The sequence below is a fragment of the Mustela putorius genome, unplaced genomic scaffold (assembly GCF_011764305.1).
Source record: "Mustela putorius furo isolate JIRA1106 unplaced genomic scaffold, ASM1176430v1.1 tig00003858_pilon_pilon_pilon, whole genome shotgun sequence".
Taxonomy (NCBI): domain Eukaryota; kingdom Metazoa; phylum Chordata; class Mammalia; order Carnivora; family Mustelidae; genus Mustela; species Mustela putorius.
The window spans coordinates 42,623,669-42,641,200 of NW_025422010.1; the positions used below are offsets into that span (position 1 = coordinate 42,623,669).

General features: G+C 53.3%; 1 protein-coding gene across 2 annotated transcripts in view; it reads right to left on the minus strand.

Moving 5' to 3' along the window:
• Positions 1–17,532, minus strand: part of MYO5B (myosin VB) — a 340,465-nt gene that overhangs the window by 17,263 nt on the left and 305,670 nt on the right. For both annotated transcript variants that reach the window (XM_045065614.1, XM_045065613.1), the window contains exons 27-31: positions 15,070–15,135; positions 11,282–11,521; positions 10,154–10,254; positions 1,216–1,414; positions 862–955 (exon numbers count right to left, since the gene is read on the minus strand). In XM_045065614.1, coding sequence (XP_044921549.1) covers positions 862–955; positions 1,216–1,414; positions 10,154–10,254; positions 11,282–11,521; positions 15,070–15,135 — 700 coding nt within the window. The remainder of the gene's footprint in view (positions 1–861; positions 956–1,215; positions 1,415–10,153; positions 10,255–11,281; positions 11,522–15,069; positions 15,136–17,532) is intronic.

The window sequence follows — 17,532 nt, forward strand, 5'->3', positions numbered from 1 at the left end:
AGCCTGAGAGGCCAGGAGAAGAAGAACTCAAAGAGAGCAGAGAGATTCAGGGATGGAGAGGGGCTGAGCAGAACACGCAGCCTCTCCTCCTAGATCCTCCTCCAAAGCAGCAGGTGGGCATAACCAGCTGAGTAAGCAAATGACACCCGTGCTGGGTGCTGTGCCCAGAGGCACTTGGTATTAGGACGAGAGATGGGACTCAACCCTGGGGACACAGCTCTTGAGAGGAGAGTAAAAGGATGGGGGGGGGGGTCCAGGCGGTGGGGGACCCAGAGAGGATTCCATGCCAGGTGGCATGTGTCAAGGACCGGGGCTGACAGATTTATAGCAAGGAGTCAGAGCAAGCACATTCTGGATGTTTCTGGAAGAAATTTAAAACTGCCTGACCTCTCTGGGCCAGATTCAAGGTTAGAAATTTAAGGATAAAAATCATAGGACTGACCTTGTTCCTTCCTGACTACCCGTCACATGGAGTGAGTGAGGGCTCTGTGGTCGGGGTCTGTGTGTTATGTAGCATTTTCCCCCACACCAAAAAAGCTTCGCCTCCCAGCTCCCTTGAGGGCAGGGCCACAGGGCCACGGTCTCAGTGCAGAGCTCAGAGGAAGCACCCAAACACCTGCCGGGCTGACTTATCTTCATCCAGATTCCAGCCACCTGAGAACGTGTGAGCCTGTGGGATCTGACTTGGTCTATCCCACAGCTGGACTGGGCACAGGCACCAGAGGACGGGGGAAGCAGGAAGAACCTGCAGAGGGAAGCGGCCCTTCTGTTCCCTTCCCTCACTGAGCTCGAGCACACGCAGGCACACACACACACACACACACACACACACACCCTCTCTCTCTCTCTCATGGGCCTTACCTTCTAGGTCCTGGACCTTCTTCATGTAAATTTTCAGTTGTTTCTTGAGCTTCCTCTCATTCTTTTCCAGCTTTTCTACCAGTTCTTTGAGGTCCTAAAATCAGAGGGAAGCAGTGTGAGAACAGACTTAACCCGGCCCCGGAGGGCAGGGGCTAGAATCCTGGGGCCCAGGGTGGCCCTCGGTAGCCACCAACCCCAGTCCTAAACCCTTACTGAAGGGTGGTCTCTAGATTCTGTTCCTGCTCTGGGGCCAAGGATGGAAACCTGGCCCATTTAGCTAAAGGCCATCGCTGGCTCCAACTGTTTCCAGAACGTGACTTTCCAGAGTGTGATCCGATGGGCAACATCACTCACCAGGTTCTCGTTGGTCAGCCGGGAGATCTCCTGCTGGACACCAAACTCCACCTGGGCCTCCGGGGACAGCAGCAGTGTCTGGCAGAAAGTCTGCTGCTGCTTGTCCAACTCCTCCTTCAGGGCTTCCACCTGCGCCTTGAGGCCCTCCACCTCCTCCTCGTGCTCGCGGCTCTGGGCCTGTAGCTGTGCCTCCAGCAGCCTGCACCAGGGGGAGGGGGGCCGGTGACCGTGGGGCTCAGGTCAGCGCCCCATGTGAGGGGCCACAGACGGACACGCCATGGGGAGCAGCCAAGCACACAGCAGCAGCAACTGCACAAACCCAACGGGGAAGACGCCGAGGGGAGCAGTCTGGCAAGCAGCCCAGCCCGTCCCGTCCTGTCCGAGGATGGGAACTCGGGGTCAAATGCGCACCCCTGGTCCAAGGCCTTTTCCTTGCCACCCCCTCCCCCATTCCGTTCCTCATCCTACACAGGCGATTGGTTTCGGATTGAGAGATTGTCTCCGTGTCAAATTGCCACCCACAAAAATAAATTTCTTACAGCACCATTTACAGAAAAGTATCCACATCTGTACCAGCTTCACAAGAATCTCCTTGTTAAGACAAAAGCCTAGTAGACTCAACTAGTGCCTGCGTATTTCCTCTATCCTAGATTATCTGCCTGTCTTAGAAAGGCGAAACCCGAGCGCCCTCCTTTTTCTCGTCACCACCACCTCCACTTTGTCTGCGGCCATAAATACACAAATTCTTCTCTAGTCAAAACAGAAATTAAGACTCCTGGCGAACCATCTGGGGGAAGCTTTCAGATCAGCTGGTGTCATGAACAGAAGCAGAAGAATCTTGAGAAGATCTGGGCAAGGTTGGCAAGAAGTCTCAGAAGACTCTGAGTCTGAAAGCTCCCCCGGCAATTCTGGGAGACGCCTGTTCCATCCGTCATGAGAAGGCAAGGGATTCTCGAAGCTTCCCAAGCAGCTTCCTCCTCCCCGGGAAGCACTAATGGGAACGAGGTGCTACCTTCTTGGGCTCAAGAGCAAATATTCTGATTCAGGGTAGTGAACATCACATGAAAGAAAGGTAGGACGTCTGGATGAAAGGTACGCCAAAAGCTGTCTGACAAGACCCACATGCTCGAAAATTCTCTTCGGTCTCTCCCAGGGGTGTGCCAAGACAGTGACCAGAGCTTAGACTCAGGAACCTGGAAGTGCCTCAGAAATGCCAGTAAGAGTCCCCAGCTGCCCTGGAGACACCTTTTTTGTTTTGTTTTGTTTTACAGTTGTGCTAGTTTGGCCACAAGAGAGGATGGACCAAGTTGCCAAGGGAGCTAGAGATGGGGAGTCTATGCTGTCAACGCCTCCATGGCTGTGCCCATGTCTTCTGTAGCTCAGTCAGCTCCACAGTGACACGGGGAGCAATGCCTGACTCCCAGGGGCTTCTCAACAGATTCATACAAGTGAAGAAATGCTGGAAGACTGACTCACCCACGCCACACGCCGTGTCAATCAGCTGAAAGCACTAATGACGTGAGGATTAGAGGGAAGAGCTCTGTGATTAAATAAGCATTTTAGAGGACACAGGATATTTAGAGAGCATCTTGGCTACAATACACTAAAAGCATCACCAGAAAGTTATAAACATCTCAAGAGAGAACAGAAACCACTAGGTTCTAAGGACTCTCCCTCAGGATTCGGTTCCTGACTTGGGCTGTGAGTTTGTGCCGGTAGCTTTCTTATTCTCCATCTAGACTGTAGTTGGGTGGCTTCAGTTCTGGGCAAGATAGGAGAATCCCTAGACAAGCACCGGGCTCGACACACCTCCTCTGAGGCCAAGAGTTCAGGGGCCTCAGCCAGTGACGGAGCTGGTTCTAGAAGCCGGGTCTCCTGATAGATACGTCTGACCTTTCAGTTTTGTTAATGCATTCATTTGCTTATTAAAAAAAAAAAAAATCCAATCTGCTGATAGAGAGCCACAAGGAATCACCTGGTTTTACATGGGGCTTCCCTCCCCAATAAAACAAACTTCTCGCTGGGGCAGGTCTTACTGAATAATGGCCATTATAACAGAAATATCAGACAACATGGGTCCTATGCTTACTATGCGCCAGGCACATGCCAAAATGCTCCACCTGCCTTAACCCTATTCCTTAGAATGACTCCGTGAGGCAGGTCCCATTCTGATCCACATCAGAGCAGCGAGGGAAGAGACCGAGGTCGCCTTGCTCACAGGCGGTGGGGCCACTTAGCAACCTAGAGCCAGGAGGCACGCTGCCTCGAGGACCAGCTGATCTGGACCTTCTTCTCCCAAGAACAGATTCTTGTTGCTGTAATGGGCCCTCCAGCAGGTCATGGGCAGGGAACACTTTGGAGGTAGTATGGGAGGGCGTCAGGTTCCCACCTGGCCCCATCACCGCCAGGCTGAGGGGCCTGGGCCACCACGGACCCCACCGCCATGGCCTCTTCTGGGACACAAGCCTGTGGACCATTGCTGCTTTGGTTGCTGGGGGGCTCAAATTCACCAAGCTATGCCACAGACCCAAAGGGCCACACGCTGGCAGCCAAAGTGGGACAGGACCATCACATGGTGTCTAACCTCCCTTGGTAAACTGCTCACCCACAGCTCAAGGCCAGTGGCTTATTCAGATTCTGGTACCACGTGGAGGGTTCAGGTTCTAGATCTTCCACTGAAGCGGCAAGTCCCTTGAATCCTAGAAGCATCAGTGAGTGTCCTGACCCCAGGAAGGTTCCCCTGAGCCTTTAGCTGCTGTTGCCTAGACCCCTATGAGCAGCACCCTGGGCCTCATCCACACAGAGCCCGGACACAGATAGCCAGCCAAGTGACCCGAGGGGCAGCCCACGGCACCCCCGAGACTCGGGCCCTGGCCTCCACTCCAGGGGAGAGACAGGTAAGCGTAGACACGAGCAGGCGGGACAGACAGAGCAGGCGCAGGCAGGAAGGCGTATGCGTGACCTGGCAACTTGCTTTAGGCCTTGGTAGGCCAAGCCGAGCTCTCCATCTTCATTCAAATATCCCCAATCCTCAGTCTTGCTAGAAATAAATGACAAAAAACAGGGCATCGAGTGTGGAGGGAAGAGACAGGGAGGCAGAACGTCCAGGAACGTGAGGCCAAGCGGTGGAAACAAAAAAAAAAAAAAAGGAAAAGCTCGAACTCCCAGCTTCCCTTCTTCCTTTGCAATCACCAGCCCCTGAGCACCTAAGAACGTCCCTGTTCCCGAGGCCGGGTCTCAGAAGGGGGTTCGTGCGCTCTCATGGGGGATTGAGGATCACGATGGGAGCCAAAGGCTGCACTTGCCCCAATAAATTCTGTGAACAGCAGTGGTCCTCACCCTCTCCACACCCTCCCCCGGAAGGATTCAGAAAAGGAAAGAGAATGAGGAGACCCGCAACCAGAGCAGGGAGGCGAGGCCTGTGCTCAGTAGAAGCCCCAGAGGGCCTCCGGGGAGGCAGCATCTGCTGTGCTCTGACCGGGGCCACAAGGCTCGGTGACATTGAGGGAGACAGCTCCATGCTGTCTGCTTTTCAAGGCTGTTCTCCACTTTGTCACTAAGGATGCACAAGCATCAGCTCACCTCACCTCCAGCCCTCACGGCAGTTGCATAGTTGCGCATAAACCATGAATAAAGGCCAAGCAGGATGCCTGCGGAACTGTCTCTGCCCCCACCCCAGGGACTGGGTGGCATCTCTCTTATTCACTCAACCTGGAAAGCAGATGGCCAGCTGCCGTCTCCTTGCAAATCCTTTGATCCTCCCCAGGGGCCCAGTGCCTGCCTAGTGCCAGATGAGTCCCTCCTGGAGGTCAGGCGCGTGCCCCCCATACCCCCAGCCATGTACCTCCCTGAGGCACACACAGGAGATCCTCAAGGGCCGGTGGGAGGGGGCTGTAGGCCGAAGACTGAGCCTCTTGAGCCTCTCGCACCTGCCAGGAGGCTGCCCCCGACTTTCTGTGTGGGGATCCTCCTCGTGCTGGTTGGATCCCTATTTTCCTGGCAGGAATCCCGGAGGAGCCGCAGACGGTGTGCCCACTGTGCCCGGATCGGCAACCCCGTCCTCACAGCAGGGAGACCACCTTCCCCCGGAGGAGTGGAGCTGCTGTGTTGCTCCTGCTGGGTGCTGGGTGAGGTCTGGGGGAGTAGCTACCCCGTTACCCCCTCCCCGGAGCGCAGCCTCATGAAGGGCGGCCCCAGGCCTTGGCAGGGCTCACACAAGCTGCTTCTAGAGGGAGGCGGGTCATGCGGCTCCTAGGTCCCACCCTGAGAAGCTTGAAGGAGAGGGAAGGGGCAGGGACCGCTGGGCGCATGCGGGGCTCCACGCCTTCCTTTCAGGGCTGTGCTACCTCCTGCTGGGCAGCGAGCAGATTACTGCCAAGAAGTCCATCGTGGGGGCCTCTCCTCTTTAGGACTCTGGCTTCTCAAATGTCCAGAGCTCTCACGGAGGCCTGGCCTCCCCAGAGACTGTGTTGACTGGAGACTTTGAGCAGTCCCCTTCAGTTCCTAGCACAGAAACCCCCTGTGTGTTCCACTTATCCCAGCAAATCCAAAAGGGACCCTGGCCATGTCAAGTGGGAGCTGGCAAGCTAGTGCCTGTCCCTTCTCAGCTCCTACCACATTTAACTAGGGCGCTCAGTAGCCAGTACTTTGCTCACCAGGAATGCAGGACCTTTTCCGTCACCTTGTTTGCCATGAGTGAAGGGATCCCAAGAGGGAGAGGACCTGCCTGGCCCGGACAGCTGCCCATCCTGGCTGGCCCTCCGGATGCCCAGGCGGAGGGAGGGGGCTGCTGGCTCTGGCCGGGAGGGTCACGGTGTTCCTATAGTTCCCGTGATGGCACATGAAGTCCCACCTCTCACCCTCTGGCGGGTGCCTGTGCGTTGCTGAGTTACACAGAGAGGAAGTTAGCATTAATCCCTGCTCCGAGGGAGATGCTCTCAGAATTCTTAATTCTGGAACAGGCTGGGCATGATGCACAAAGATAAAAGTAGAGACTGTGCGGGCTCAGGAAGTCGGGCACACCGGCTAATGAAAATGCAGTCAGCCAGCTCAGGTCGGAGCCCTTGTTCCTGGATCAAAGAGGACCGGTTCCTCTATGGGGACTCTCTCCCCTTCGTGGGGTCTCATGGGGGGAGGCCTGGGAGGGAGGGCCACCTAGTGGCAGGAGAAGGAAAACCCAAACGCCAGCCTAGGAGAATTTTTTAAAAATAAAGTGCAAGAGGTCAGTGAACAAATCAACAAACATTCAAGGAGGATGGGCTGTGTACACACCACTGTGTCGAGCCCCATTCCCGGTGAGCAACCAGCAGCTAAAGTCTCCAAGTTGCTCCAAGAAGGCAGCAAGACCGCATAGAGGAACCCGGCTGGAGAACCAGGCACCCCAAAGGCGTGGTCGTGGTTCTCGCCTACATGTCCTGCACCTGGTTCATGTGTAAAATGAAAGTGCCCCGCTGACTTATCTGAGGTTCCTTCTAGATCTTTAATGACATAATCTTGTTCACTGTAAAGCTCATGCAGCCGAAAAGGCGTGGGGGAGTCTTTGCTTTCTCTCTGTGGACCCTGTCCAGAGAGCCCCGTGAGGACTTTGACCCAACGGCCATCCCTCTGTCCTGGCTGGAGGCCCTGCCTCCTTGTAAACGGAAACAGGCAAGGTTCCTAAGAGCAGGAAAATGGTCGGTTTCCAGGCTCTAAAAACCTGGAAGATATCCTGCTCCATGGATGTCCTTATTTCTGCAGCTCAGCTGGATGTTCTGCCCGACTGCCCAGGACGATCCCCACAATCTCCGAGAATGGGAGGCCGTAACCCCAGCACCATGAATGAGAGAAATCTGAGCTACAGGCGGGGCCCGGGAAGGTGAATTGTCTCGGGATAAATACGGCCATGCCTCTGAATTACAGCGGACAGGAGCTATGCTGATGGTTTGGGACCCAGTGAATTTTGGGAACCCTTATGAGGGAGTCACCGCCCCACAGAGTTTCCAGCTGGGAACAGTGACAGTGAGGATTCAAGGAAGGGAGCTGGGGAGGCTGAGGCTCAGTCTCAAATGAGCCATGAATGCCAAGCCTATCCTAAGAAATGTGCACACACCCTTTTCTGGTTAAACAGGATCTCCCCTGTCCCCAGCAGGCTCATTGTAATAACCCCGGCTTTGCCTGTCCAACAGGCAAAGCTACCTTTTGTGCCAAGGGCCTCCTGTTGTTTCCTGAAACCTGCCGGGAAGAGGGACGGCGAGGTTTCCTGGGACCCAAGCAGAAGTCCAGTAATGCACTCTAAGTTTCTCTTTGCAGTTCCACAGACTTGAGTGGAAATAGCCAGTGGCCAAAGGTACACTGTTCCCAGAGCTAGACCTGAGCCCTCACCACACTCCTGCCCCTACCTCGCTCTGTGACCTGAGTGCACGCCTGGAGGTGAGCCTAGCCTGTTCTGCTACCCACTTTCCCAGCGCTTCCCCCCCTTCAACCCTCCAGACACCCACCTGTGTCTGCAATAGCCCATCCCCGGGGGCAAGGACGAGCCCTCTCTTTAATTTGATTTTGGCCACAGATGAAATGGTCATAATGTTGCTGATTTCTCTTAGCTCCCAGAACGTGGAAATGAAAGCACTTTCTGGAAGCAGAAGAGCTATCCATCTTCCTGCAGTTCCTTCCCAGAACAGACCCTCATTACTGGCTTCTCTCCCAAAGTGGAGAACAAAGAAAGAGGCACAGTCATAAAGATGAAACAGAACTCTATAAACTCTGGAAGTTAGCACGTGAAAAAAGTTCCAAACTGGGGGACCCTGGACTCTCAGAGGAGCTGTGACTGGGCGTGGGGAGTAGCCCTCCAGAAAGCTAAGCAAAATCCATTGCCTGAGAGTGTAAGCTTTTTCTAGATAGAGGACAGATTTTTGTAACCCCTCCACCCCAAAGCACAAATGCATTCATGCAACTTCTGTTCCAACCAGAACACTCCGTTACAGGGAAATCGCAGGCTGGGTCTTCGGAGCTCTCTTATGGCAGGGGCTGCCCTTGTAAGAATTGATGGCCTCACTACCGGGGCCCGGGAATCGCCGTCTGCACCCCCCTGCCCTGCATGCCCCCCACCACGCTCCTTCCTCACTGCTGCGGTTACCAAACCTCGAGAGGCACAAACCCATCATGGTCTGGTCGGTCACTTTCCAGCTGTGGCAGGCACTGGGGACCGGATTCTACAGGCTTCCCTCCATGAGGCAGCTTTCTGTACCTAACTGGGGGTCACGGGCTGGGGGTCCCCTATTGTACCCCGGGCTTGCTGGGAGTGCAATTCTTTTAAGATATAAGAAAAGCTATTTTTACTTTACCACACCATGATTATTGCTGCAAAGGAAGACAAATCCACAGTAAGTAAGCAGCCTCCGGGACTGGATCCCTGACAAGCACTGGGGTGAGCAAGAAGGCAGCTGACAGCTGCTGAGAGCCACGGTGCAGATCAGAAAGACCCGCACTCGTGCTCCCCCATCAGGGTCCAGCTCGCTTCCTTCCTTCCTTCCTTCTTCCTTTAATTTCAAATACTACACCTGTGGTCTGTTCTCTTATTCAATGCATTTCTTCACTCAAGATACATTTCAAGTGACTAAATCTCGACTCCAGTTTCAGCACCGAGAAGCTTGCCGTCAGTTCCTTCTCTCTCCTTTCGGGGACAGAACCGCAGCGCTCCGGGAACGGACTCTCCTCCTGGGGGCCCGCTAAAAGGCCTTCATCTTGTGATTACCTACACAGTGCGCTGGGAGCAGCCCAGCCCAGGAGTCAGGCCTTCTGGATCGTACCTTGACTCGGTTTCGGGCTGGCTGCATGCCAGAGCCACTCACCCCTTCTGGGCCTCAGTTTCCCTATCTGCAGAAATGGGGCGGGAAGACCTAGAAATCACAGCACTAAGTCTTCAGGTCATTTTGTGACGTTCTCGCTGAAAACATCAGGCTGCATTCTCAGTGACACCTACTGACATTTTCTAGATATGCTTCCGGTTTTCAACAATTCTGTAAAACACTTAGTGACTACTGGGACACTCGGTTGAGGCGAGAGAGAAAGGCAGCCAGGAACAAGGCTGGCTCTGCTCTGACGAGTAACCATAGGGGCACAAAGAGGCAAAGACGTTAATAATGGCAGTCAGTGTTCTCAGTGCACTACACAGACCATCTCACATGGTCTTCTCCATCACCGTGCGTGCTGGGACTGTCCCCAGTTCTGAAGAGGAAACTGAGGCATGGAGCAGTTGCAAGTTACTGAGGGAGTTACTGCATAGCTAGTAAGCGAGTGGAGCCCAGGGTGCACATTTGCCAGGTGCTCTGCCACACTGCCTGGGCGTCTCCTCCGGGCCCTGCCGCCTCCCCTGGTCACACTCTGTTGCCTTAACCTGGGGGAGCTCATCCTTAAGGAGGGACTAGAGGTTGGTTAAGTAAAATTCAGGGAAAACTCATGTTCGCCCATCTGGCAGTGGTTTAATTCTCCCATCCAGCCTCTGGGGTGTCTAGCTTGGGTTCCAGCTCTTAAATGCTGGGCACTGTGGCCTACCAGCAGGATTGAGTCTGGCTAGTATTAAAGCAAAGAGCCGCAGCCGGCCCCTCCCACAACTCTGTTGGGCTCATTTGGCGCAGGCTTCCCCCTCAGTGCAACGAGCCACTCTCACCATCTTCCCCATTCCTCCCGTCAGCACTCCTCCCAGGGAGGGTCCCTTTCCTCAGGCCCGTCAGAGGGTCTACCTTGGAGGCTCCAGCTGGGTTCTTGGAGTCTTGCAGAAGCTAACAAGTGGTTTCCTATGGGATTCAGGGAGTCTGTTCCTTCTTATTTGCCTCCGGTAAAAAGTAAACCCTGATGCTGAAGCACGGGGTCAGTGTCTGAGAAGCAGACATCACACAGCAGCTTGGGGAAGACCCCTTCCCATCACCTCCTCCAGGCCGAGTTACCGTGAGGTGGGACTTACCGGTTTGTCTGGCAGACCCCGTGATAGGCCTCGATGGCGTCTTCCTGATCTACGTGCTTTTCACTGTTAGGCCAACTTGTTCTGGCATTAATGTTCGGCTCCTAGAAGGTCCCAGATTAAAATTACACTGGTAACGTAAACAACTGTCATGAAACAACTTCATAAACTTTACATACAGAGGGATAAAAACAAGTTTTTTGGGTGGTGGGGTGGGGTGCCTGGGTGGCTCAGTCGGTTAAGCGTTCCACTCTTGATCTCAGCTCAGGTCTTGATTTCAGGGTTATGAGTTCAAGCCCTACGTGGGGCTCCCTGCTGGGCCTGGGGACTACTTACAAAGAAAGAAAAAAAAAAAAAACCAAGCTTTTGGGGAAAAAACAAAGGCCTAGGATGACCTCAAATAAGAGCCGTTAAACCCACGCAGGAATGTGACTTCCAAAGGCACAGAATGATAAGGCCTGGCTGTAAAAGACCCTGAATGTGGAATGGTGGTTGGGGGGCCATGGCGGGGGTGACAGTGTCTCTGGAGGTGACAGCACCCCAAATCCAAAGGTCTGTCTCAGCATTGATCCTCCACACTCATGACTACCCAGGACTACCTATGTATCCCCCATGTCACCCCTGGGCCATACCTAGAGAGATCCAGGTCCTCTAGGGTCCCTGTCCCCTCCCCCTCCCAGTCTCCAGTCTGTCCCAGAAGGTGAAACTATAAAGAACAAATCCTAAGCCGGACTTGCCCCACAGGGGAGGGCTGAGAGGAAAGAATTTCTCTACCTCAGAATCAAGGTAAACAGCAAGGGGCAAAGCATGAGGTGAAAAACAAGGCCAAGGGGACTGCTCAGGCCATGGCTCTTGCTTCTCTAATTCTCTGCCTTGTTCTTTTTGAACCTATTCATACGGAGTAACTTCAGAAGATTCCAGAAATTTCCAGCAAAGTTAGCCATGAAAGGTCACGCTGAAAAGGCAGAAAGTATCCTGCTTTGCCCTTAGGGGAGAGACCCCTAGAGCAGAAGAGTTTGCTCTTTTAGGTTTAAGGTTCTCATGGGTAAAGATATGTAAGAAAAACTCCGCCTGTATTACCACCGAGGGTAACCCCCTCACCAGCCCAGCGGGGGGCTGCCAGATTGTTACCGTGCTCTTGCCGGCAAGTCGGCGCTGGTCGGCACTGACGATCTGGGTCCTCAGGATGAGCACCTCCTCCTTGCGAACCTCCAGCTCCTCGTTGGCCAGCTTGAGCTGGTTCAGCAGCAGGTGGTAGCTGTCCGGGGAGCCGTGGGTGGAGTTGTTCTGGGTGGCTTGGTCCGCCACTGCTTTCCTCAGCTCGTTCAGGTCATTCTTCAGCTTCTTGTTCTCCGACTCCAGCTCTTGCCTCTGGAAGACAGCCCAAGTGACACACTCCCTTTCTCCCTGGACCTCGGTTGGGGGTGGGGGTCTCCCCATGCCATCTTCCCCCTCCACCTTCCTTAACCAACCTGCCCTGACTCCCAAGAAGTGAACAGCAGCCTTCTGGTTTTAACAAGAACACGCACTGTAAATGTTATGATTGGCGAAAGGCCAGTAGTTAAAACTGGATTTGAATCCACAGCCCTAAGTTACTGGCGTGAAGCATCGCACACGAGGCCTCTATGATAGCATTCCCTGAAGTGACTGACAGTGTTCATATTTCTAAGTGTACTTGGCCATGAAACCCCTACCTATCCTCGTGGAAATGTCAGCTTAATTTTACAGAACATGCTTTTAACACTGGACTTCCTAGAACCTTAATACACTAATGCACTTGGTGACTTTCCAGAGAGTATATAGACTGCAGGATTTCCTAAACTTATCTCTCAAGAGATCACTGTCCCCCCCCCCCCAATTCTAAGGAGCACCACGTGGACTAAAGTTTTGGAGTATATTTTGGAGTATACCAGGAATACTCTTTTGTTGGTTGGGTCACATGGAAAACCACCAACAGTCAATGCCAGTGGAAGAAAGAAAAACCACTTGTGTATAGAGTAAAAAATACCACTGAAATTCAACTTTAGGATGTATTTTGCGTTTTCTGGGCATAACATTTAACTTGGTGTTGGACAAAGTCAGACCATATATAGTTTGATAATCACACATATTATGCTTTTAAGGTCTTGCTGTATATGGGATTCAAAATTTCCCAACCCCAACTGCCGGCCCCCAACAAGTGGCTAAGTGGGGGACTGGCTGCAGATTACAGAAGCCACAGGACCCCAGAACTAGGAGACCATATAAACAAACAATGTCTTTGTTTTCTGAATGAGGGCAAGAGAACAGAGCTGAGAAGGCTCACAATAAATTTAGAGGCCCTGCCAGGACTAGCACCCAGGATTCCCGATGCCTGGTCCAGGGAGTCTCACCTTCCAGCCCCGCTACATCACATCAGGCCTCCTTGAGCAATGCTCTGCAGGTGTGGTGGGCCTGCGGACCCCTCCAGTCCCTCTCATCTACAGCGGGGGATGTCTAAGCCTGGAGCCCAGTACCCAAATGGTGTGCTTCTAGCCCCTTCATGCACTAGAGAAGGATCGGGACCATTTCTAAAACTCTGGTAGAGGGAATTCAGAGTATCAGCAAAAACCACTACTCGTGGTGGTGGGGGGGTCCTCCTGCAGTTGCCTCATCTCCCCCCCGTGCACTTGTGGGCAGGCTTTTCAAACCTGGTTTGCTGAGGATTGGGTCAGAAAAGATGGCTCAGTGGCCAGGTGTGTAGACTCACCATCTGCTTAGACCTCTGCTCAGGCCAAGTCTACACTCTGAGAGGGCATGGTTGACTTCCCGCCCTCCATTCCCTCGGAAAGCAGTGGCCCGCTAGATATGGGTTGGCAAAAAGCCTCATTTTTCCTCTTTTCCCTCAAGGTCTGGGTCTGTTGAGAAGCTTCGCAGCCAGCCTCCCCAGCATTGGTCTCTTGCAAACCCATGGGTCCCCAGGGCCAGCCTCTGGGACAAAGGGCACAGGTTGAGCCCAGTCTCACCAGAGACAACAAAGGCAAAACCAGGTCTTGTAACCTCAGAACCCTGGCCTAACAGAGCAGAGGGGTCATGGAGCTTCAAGAGTTTGGGACAAGTATTTGTTGAGGTCTCCATGAGCCCAGCCCTGTGCTGGCAGTGAGATGCAGCCTACAGGACCCGAGGGAGCACCTTCCTGAGGGGGCAGCTGAGAGAAGGGGGAGCTTTTGAGCAAATTGGGAGCCCTGCGAGCAGCCCTCTGCGCTGGAGTAGAGCCGTGGTTCTCAGGGTGGTGTGGGTAACAGAAACCTCACGAGGGCAGGTGAAAACCAATGGATATGGCAGGGCTGGGCTGGGCATTTGCCTTTCTAGCATATCTGCAGTGATGCTGTTCCTAGACCACTCCTGGAGACCCACTGGGCTAGACTGTCTTACCGGTTCTAACGCAGCCTAACAAGTTCGCACGCTCGGGGACGGCTGTGGAATAATGGTGTGCGGAAGGCCCGTACCGCAGGCATCTACCACCAACACCCCCGCAGTGCTTTGAAGCTTTTAAGTATCACATGAGAAAAATAGGTCCTATCAATAATTCAGAAAAGAAAGCCCCCACACTTCTGTGGCTCCTGTTGTTCAAAAAGCCATGGGCACGATTCTGGGCTGTTCTCCTGGGGCAATGAAGCTGTTGCCAGAGATTTCCATGGTCCTATGAGTGCAACCAGACTGCCCACAGCAGAATGGATAAATTCCCAATTCCCAAGTCTCTGGGAATGGGAGGGGCGGTGGGGGAGTGCTCTGACGACTCTTTTCTGTACATTCCCTCCCAGCCCCAGAGCCTAGTCCTCCATCATTGTAGTCAACATAGGCCTGCTTGCCCTGGGACCTTCCACTCGCTGACCTCCCAGCTCTCATCAGGCCAGCTCTGAGAGCACGGGGCATCTCTCCATGCAGGTCTAGATCATTTTTCAAAGTGAACTCATCCCACTGGTCACCTACGACTTCAACTGGAACTCTATCAGGTAGGTAAAGACATATGTGACATAACAAATACATATGTGGTTCTGGCCCTGGTTCCTGGCCCAGAGCTTCAAAAACTCTTGTGGTTCCTACTGATAGAGATGAGAGGAACAGCTTTCATTATATTTGATCTCAGGGCCTGGTTCCGGACTCAGGGATGCTAAAATCCTTGGCATTTCTTCTAAGTCCTAACAAGCCCCTTTCAGCCCCACCGAGTTGATGCCAGCCACCAGGGGAACCAGCCCTGAGAGCACTGCAGCTTACCACCCCACCCCAACCAACACCCTGAAAGGGAAAGAGGAGGGCTGGAGATCTAGCTAAACACCCAAGGCCAATAATTTTATCACTGGTGGCTGTGTAATGGAACCTCCACAGAACCCTGAGTAAGGAATTCGGAGGGCTTCGGGTTGGCGAGCATAGGGAGCTGGTGGGGTGTGGGGTACGCGCCTGGAGATGGCCTGTGAGCTCTTGTGCCCCTTCTCATACACCTTGCATCTCTTCCGTTCGGCTGTAGCTGAGTTGTATCCTTTATAATCAACCAATAATGGTACATAAAATGCTATCCTGGGTTCTGTGGGCTGTCCTCACATATGGTCAAACTTGGGAAGGGGATTATGGGATCCTCTGATTTGTAGCCAAGTTAGACAGAAGTGTGGGTCACCTGGGGACCCACCCATCTGATTGGTATCTGAAGTGGTGGCTGTCTTGTGGGACCGAGCCCCTAACCAGTGGGGTCTGTTCTAACTCTAGGAAGCCAACCCCTCATTGGTGTTTCCTATGAGCACAGACTATAGCTGCTTGTGGTGAATATACATTTCCTCCATTTCTGAGAGGAAGAGACCCAAGGGGGCCTGGTGTGCTGATGGCTCCACTCGAGAACAGACTCTGTCATCCATCCTCCCTGCAGCAGGGGAGAGTTCGAGAATCTCCTGTGCTAACAGTCTTACCTTCAGACTATTGTAGGCTAGATCTGCATCCTGGTCCAAGTCTAGGTCATTCTTCGCTTGCTCCCCCTGCACAGATGAGGAGACAGCAGGTGAGCCCGGACCACATGCAGGGTTCTGCAGGCGTGTTTCCACCCCTGGTCCTCGAGCTTGTTTGCACAAGTGTCCATACCCGCTGCCCCTGCCACCCAGCAGGACCACCTCCTTCTCACCTCTAAAACACAGCTTACAGCTCCAGGCCACCAGGAAGCTCTCCACAGATGACCCCTCTGCCGGCCCTCACCCCCTCCATGACTTTATTCATGGGATCCTCATGTATACAAACATGTATACGCTCTGTTGTGGGTTGAATTATGTCCCCACAAAAGAGACGTTGAAGTTCTAACTCTTGGTCCCTGTGACCGTAATGTGATATAAAACGGGGTCGTTGCAGATCAAATCAAATCAAGATGAGGTCATTAGGACAGGCACGAAAGCGTTCTCACAGGAAGAGAGAGGACGTACACATGAGCGCACACACGCCACACGCACGCAGGGAGGAGTGCCGCCTGAAGATGGAGGCAGAGACAGGAGTCATACGGCGCCAAGTCAAGGAACTGGAGCTGAGGCATACCCAGGGTTTCCAGCAACACCAAATGCTCAGAGAGAGAGGCATGGAACAGATTCTCCCGCAAGGCCTTTAAGACAGTATGGCTCTGCTGAAACCTTCATTTTTGACTTCTGGCCTCGAGAAGCATAAGAAAAGAAAGTTCTGTTGTTTTGAGCCATCCAGTTTGTGCGACTTTGTTCCAGCAGCAGGGGAAACCAGCAACATAACACGTATGTACTTAATAAGAAGTTTAATCAATAATTTTGTCCTTATTAATGAGATTCAGGAGTTACTTTGGGGTGTTTTGGGTTTGTGCACAGGTGTGATCTGTTTTCCCAGCTGCTCCCTCCATGTCCCCCTCCAGGAGGGGGTCCAGCAGCTGGCCCCTACAGCGCTCAAATGCTGCCTGATACTAAGTTCCGAAAGATGTGGACAGTGGCACCTGGAATGCTAGCCCATCAGGACTCAAGGAACCCAGGACTCCTATGGTTATTTGGCAGCTATTGGACTTGAACTGTCAATGAGAAGGGGCAGGAACACCCTCATAAAAGGGGTGCTCAGGGCGATTTCAAGCAGCGGGTGACGGTCCTTAAATAAGATAGGTTTGGTAGCTAAAACCTGACAGTGCTTCACTGGACTATCTGTGCGTTAGCAGCCTTAGGTCCAGGCTAAGGCCATCACCAGCCATGCATGGATCAGGTGCACCCAGGCAGAGGGCCCAGGCAGAGCACGCCGAGCACCTCCCGAGGACGCTCCCAGACTCAGGCTTGTGGCGCTGACCACTGGACTCCCTGCCCCCGCAACCTGGGAAAGCCGCTGTCCAGGGTACCAGTCTCTGCCTGGCCTCCCGCCTCAGCACTGGTCTGGGTCTGCTCCTCACAGGCTGCCCAGTAAGAGGCCTGCACTTGCGTTCCATGGAGTGGGGGTATGACGCGTGGCCATGGATCACTGTGGAGTGAGTTTGGTTCTGGGAACATGGAGATCGTCTGCAGTCTGGGGGGAGGCGTTAAGGTGGATTGGTAGTTATGTTTCTAAATGGGCAGCCTGTTGGGATCACCCTGGTGGCAAAGGTGACTGTGTCAGGCCTGGGGAAAGGGAGCTGGATGGACGGGAAGCCCAATACAGGGGCAGCCCAGTGGTCACAGAGGCCCCCTCCTCACAGCAGGCTAGCACTCCCACACTGATGGCACAGGTTATAGACATCTCTGTCCCTCCTCCTCCACAGCATGGCCTCTCTCAAGAGGCCACCCCACGGTGACAAGAGTTGACACCCCGCGGCACGTCTCTCCAGGGAAAAGACCCAGTGGCTTAGGATCCCTCTTGCAACCAAAGGCAGATCCAAGAACATGATCTTGGCAAGTTCAGTTTCAAGGTGCTCTAGAGGGATTCCAGAACTTCCTTCCCCTGCTCCACTCTTGCCTTTCTTACTAAACTCTCAAAAATAAGATCCTTCTCCTTAAAGGAAGACCCTCAATTTACATCCAGGGCTGGGTGGCAAGCCTATGTTCTAACTCTAGTTCAGTGATTGCTTTCAAAGAAATGGATTTTTTTTTTTTAATTTGGTATCAAAGAAAAATCCTAAAGCCAAGATTTTAGAATTATTTGGCATTTCTGTGATGGGTGAAAGTCCGGGGATAGCTGGGTGGGCCAGGGACTTCGAGGTCAGGCACTGTCTGGTGTCGTCGATGTGGCTTTTCAAACATCTGACTTGTGCAGCCTGTCAGGGCGGCTTCTCTTCTAACGGACTGAATCATTGGTAAACCTAAACCTTTTACTCTCCATTAGGAAGCTAATCGACCTTAGAGACTCAAGTCCACCACAAGATTCACCTCCCCACTCAGTGTTCAGAACACCCAAGAACACGCTAGCGATACAGA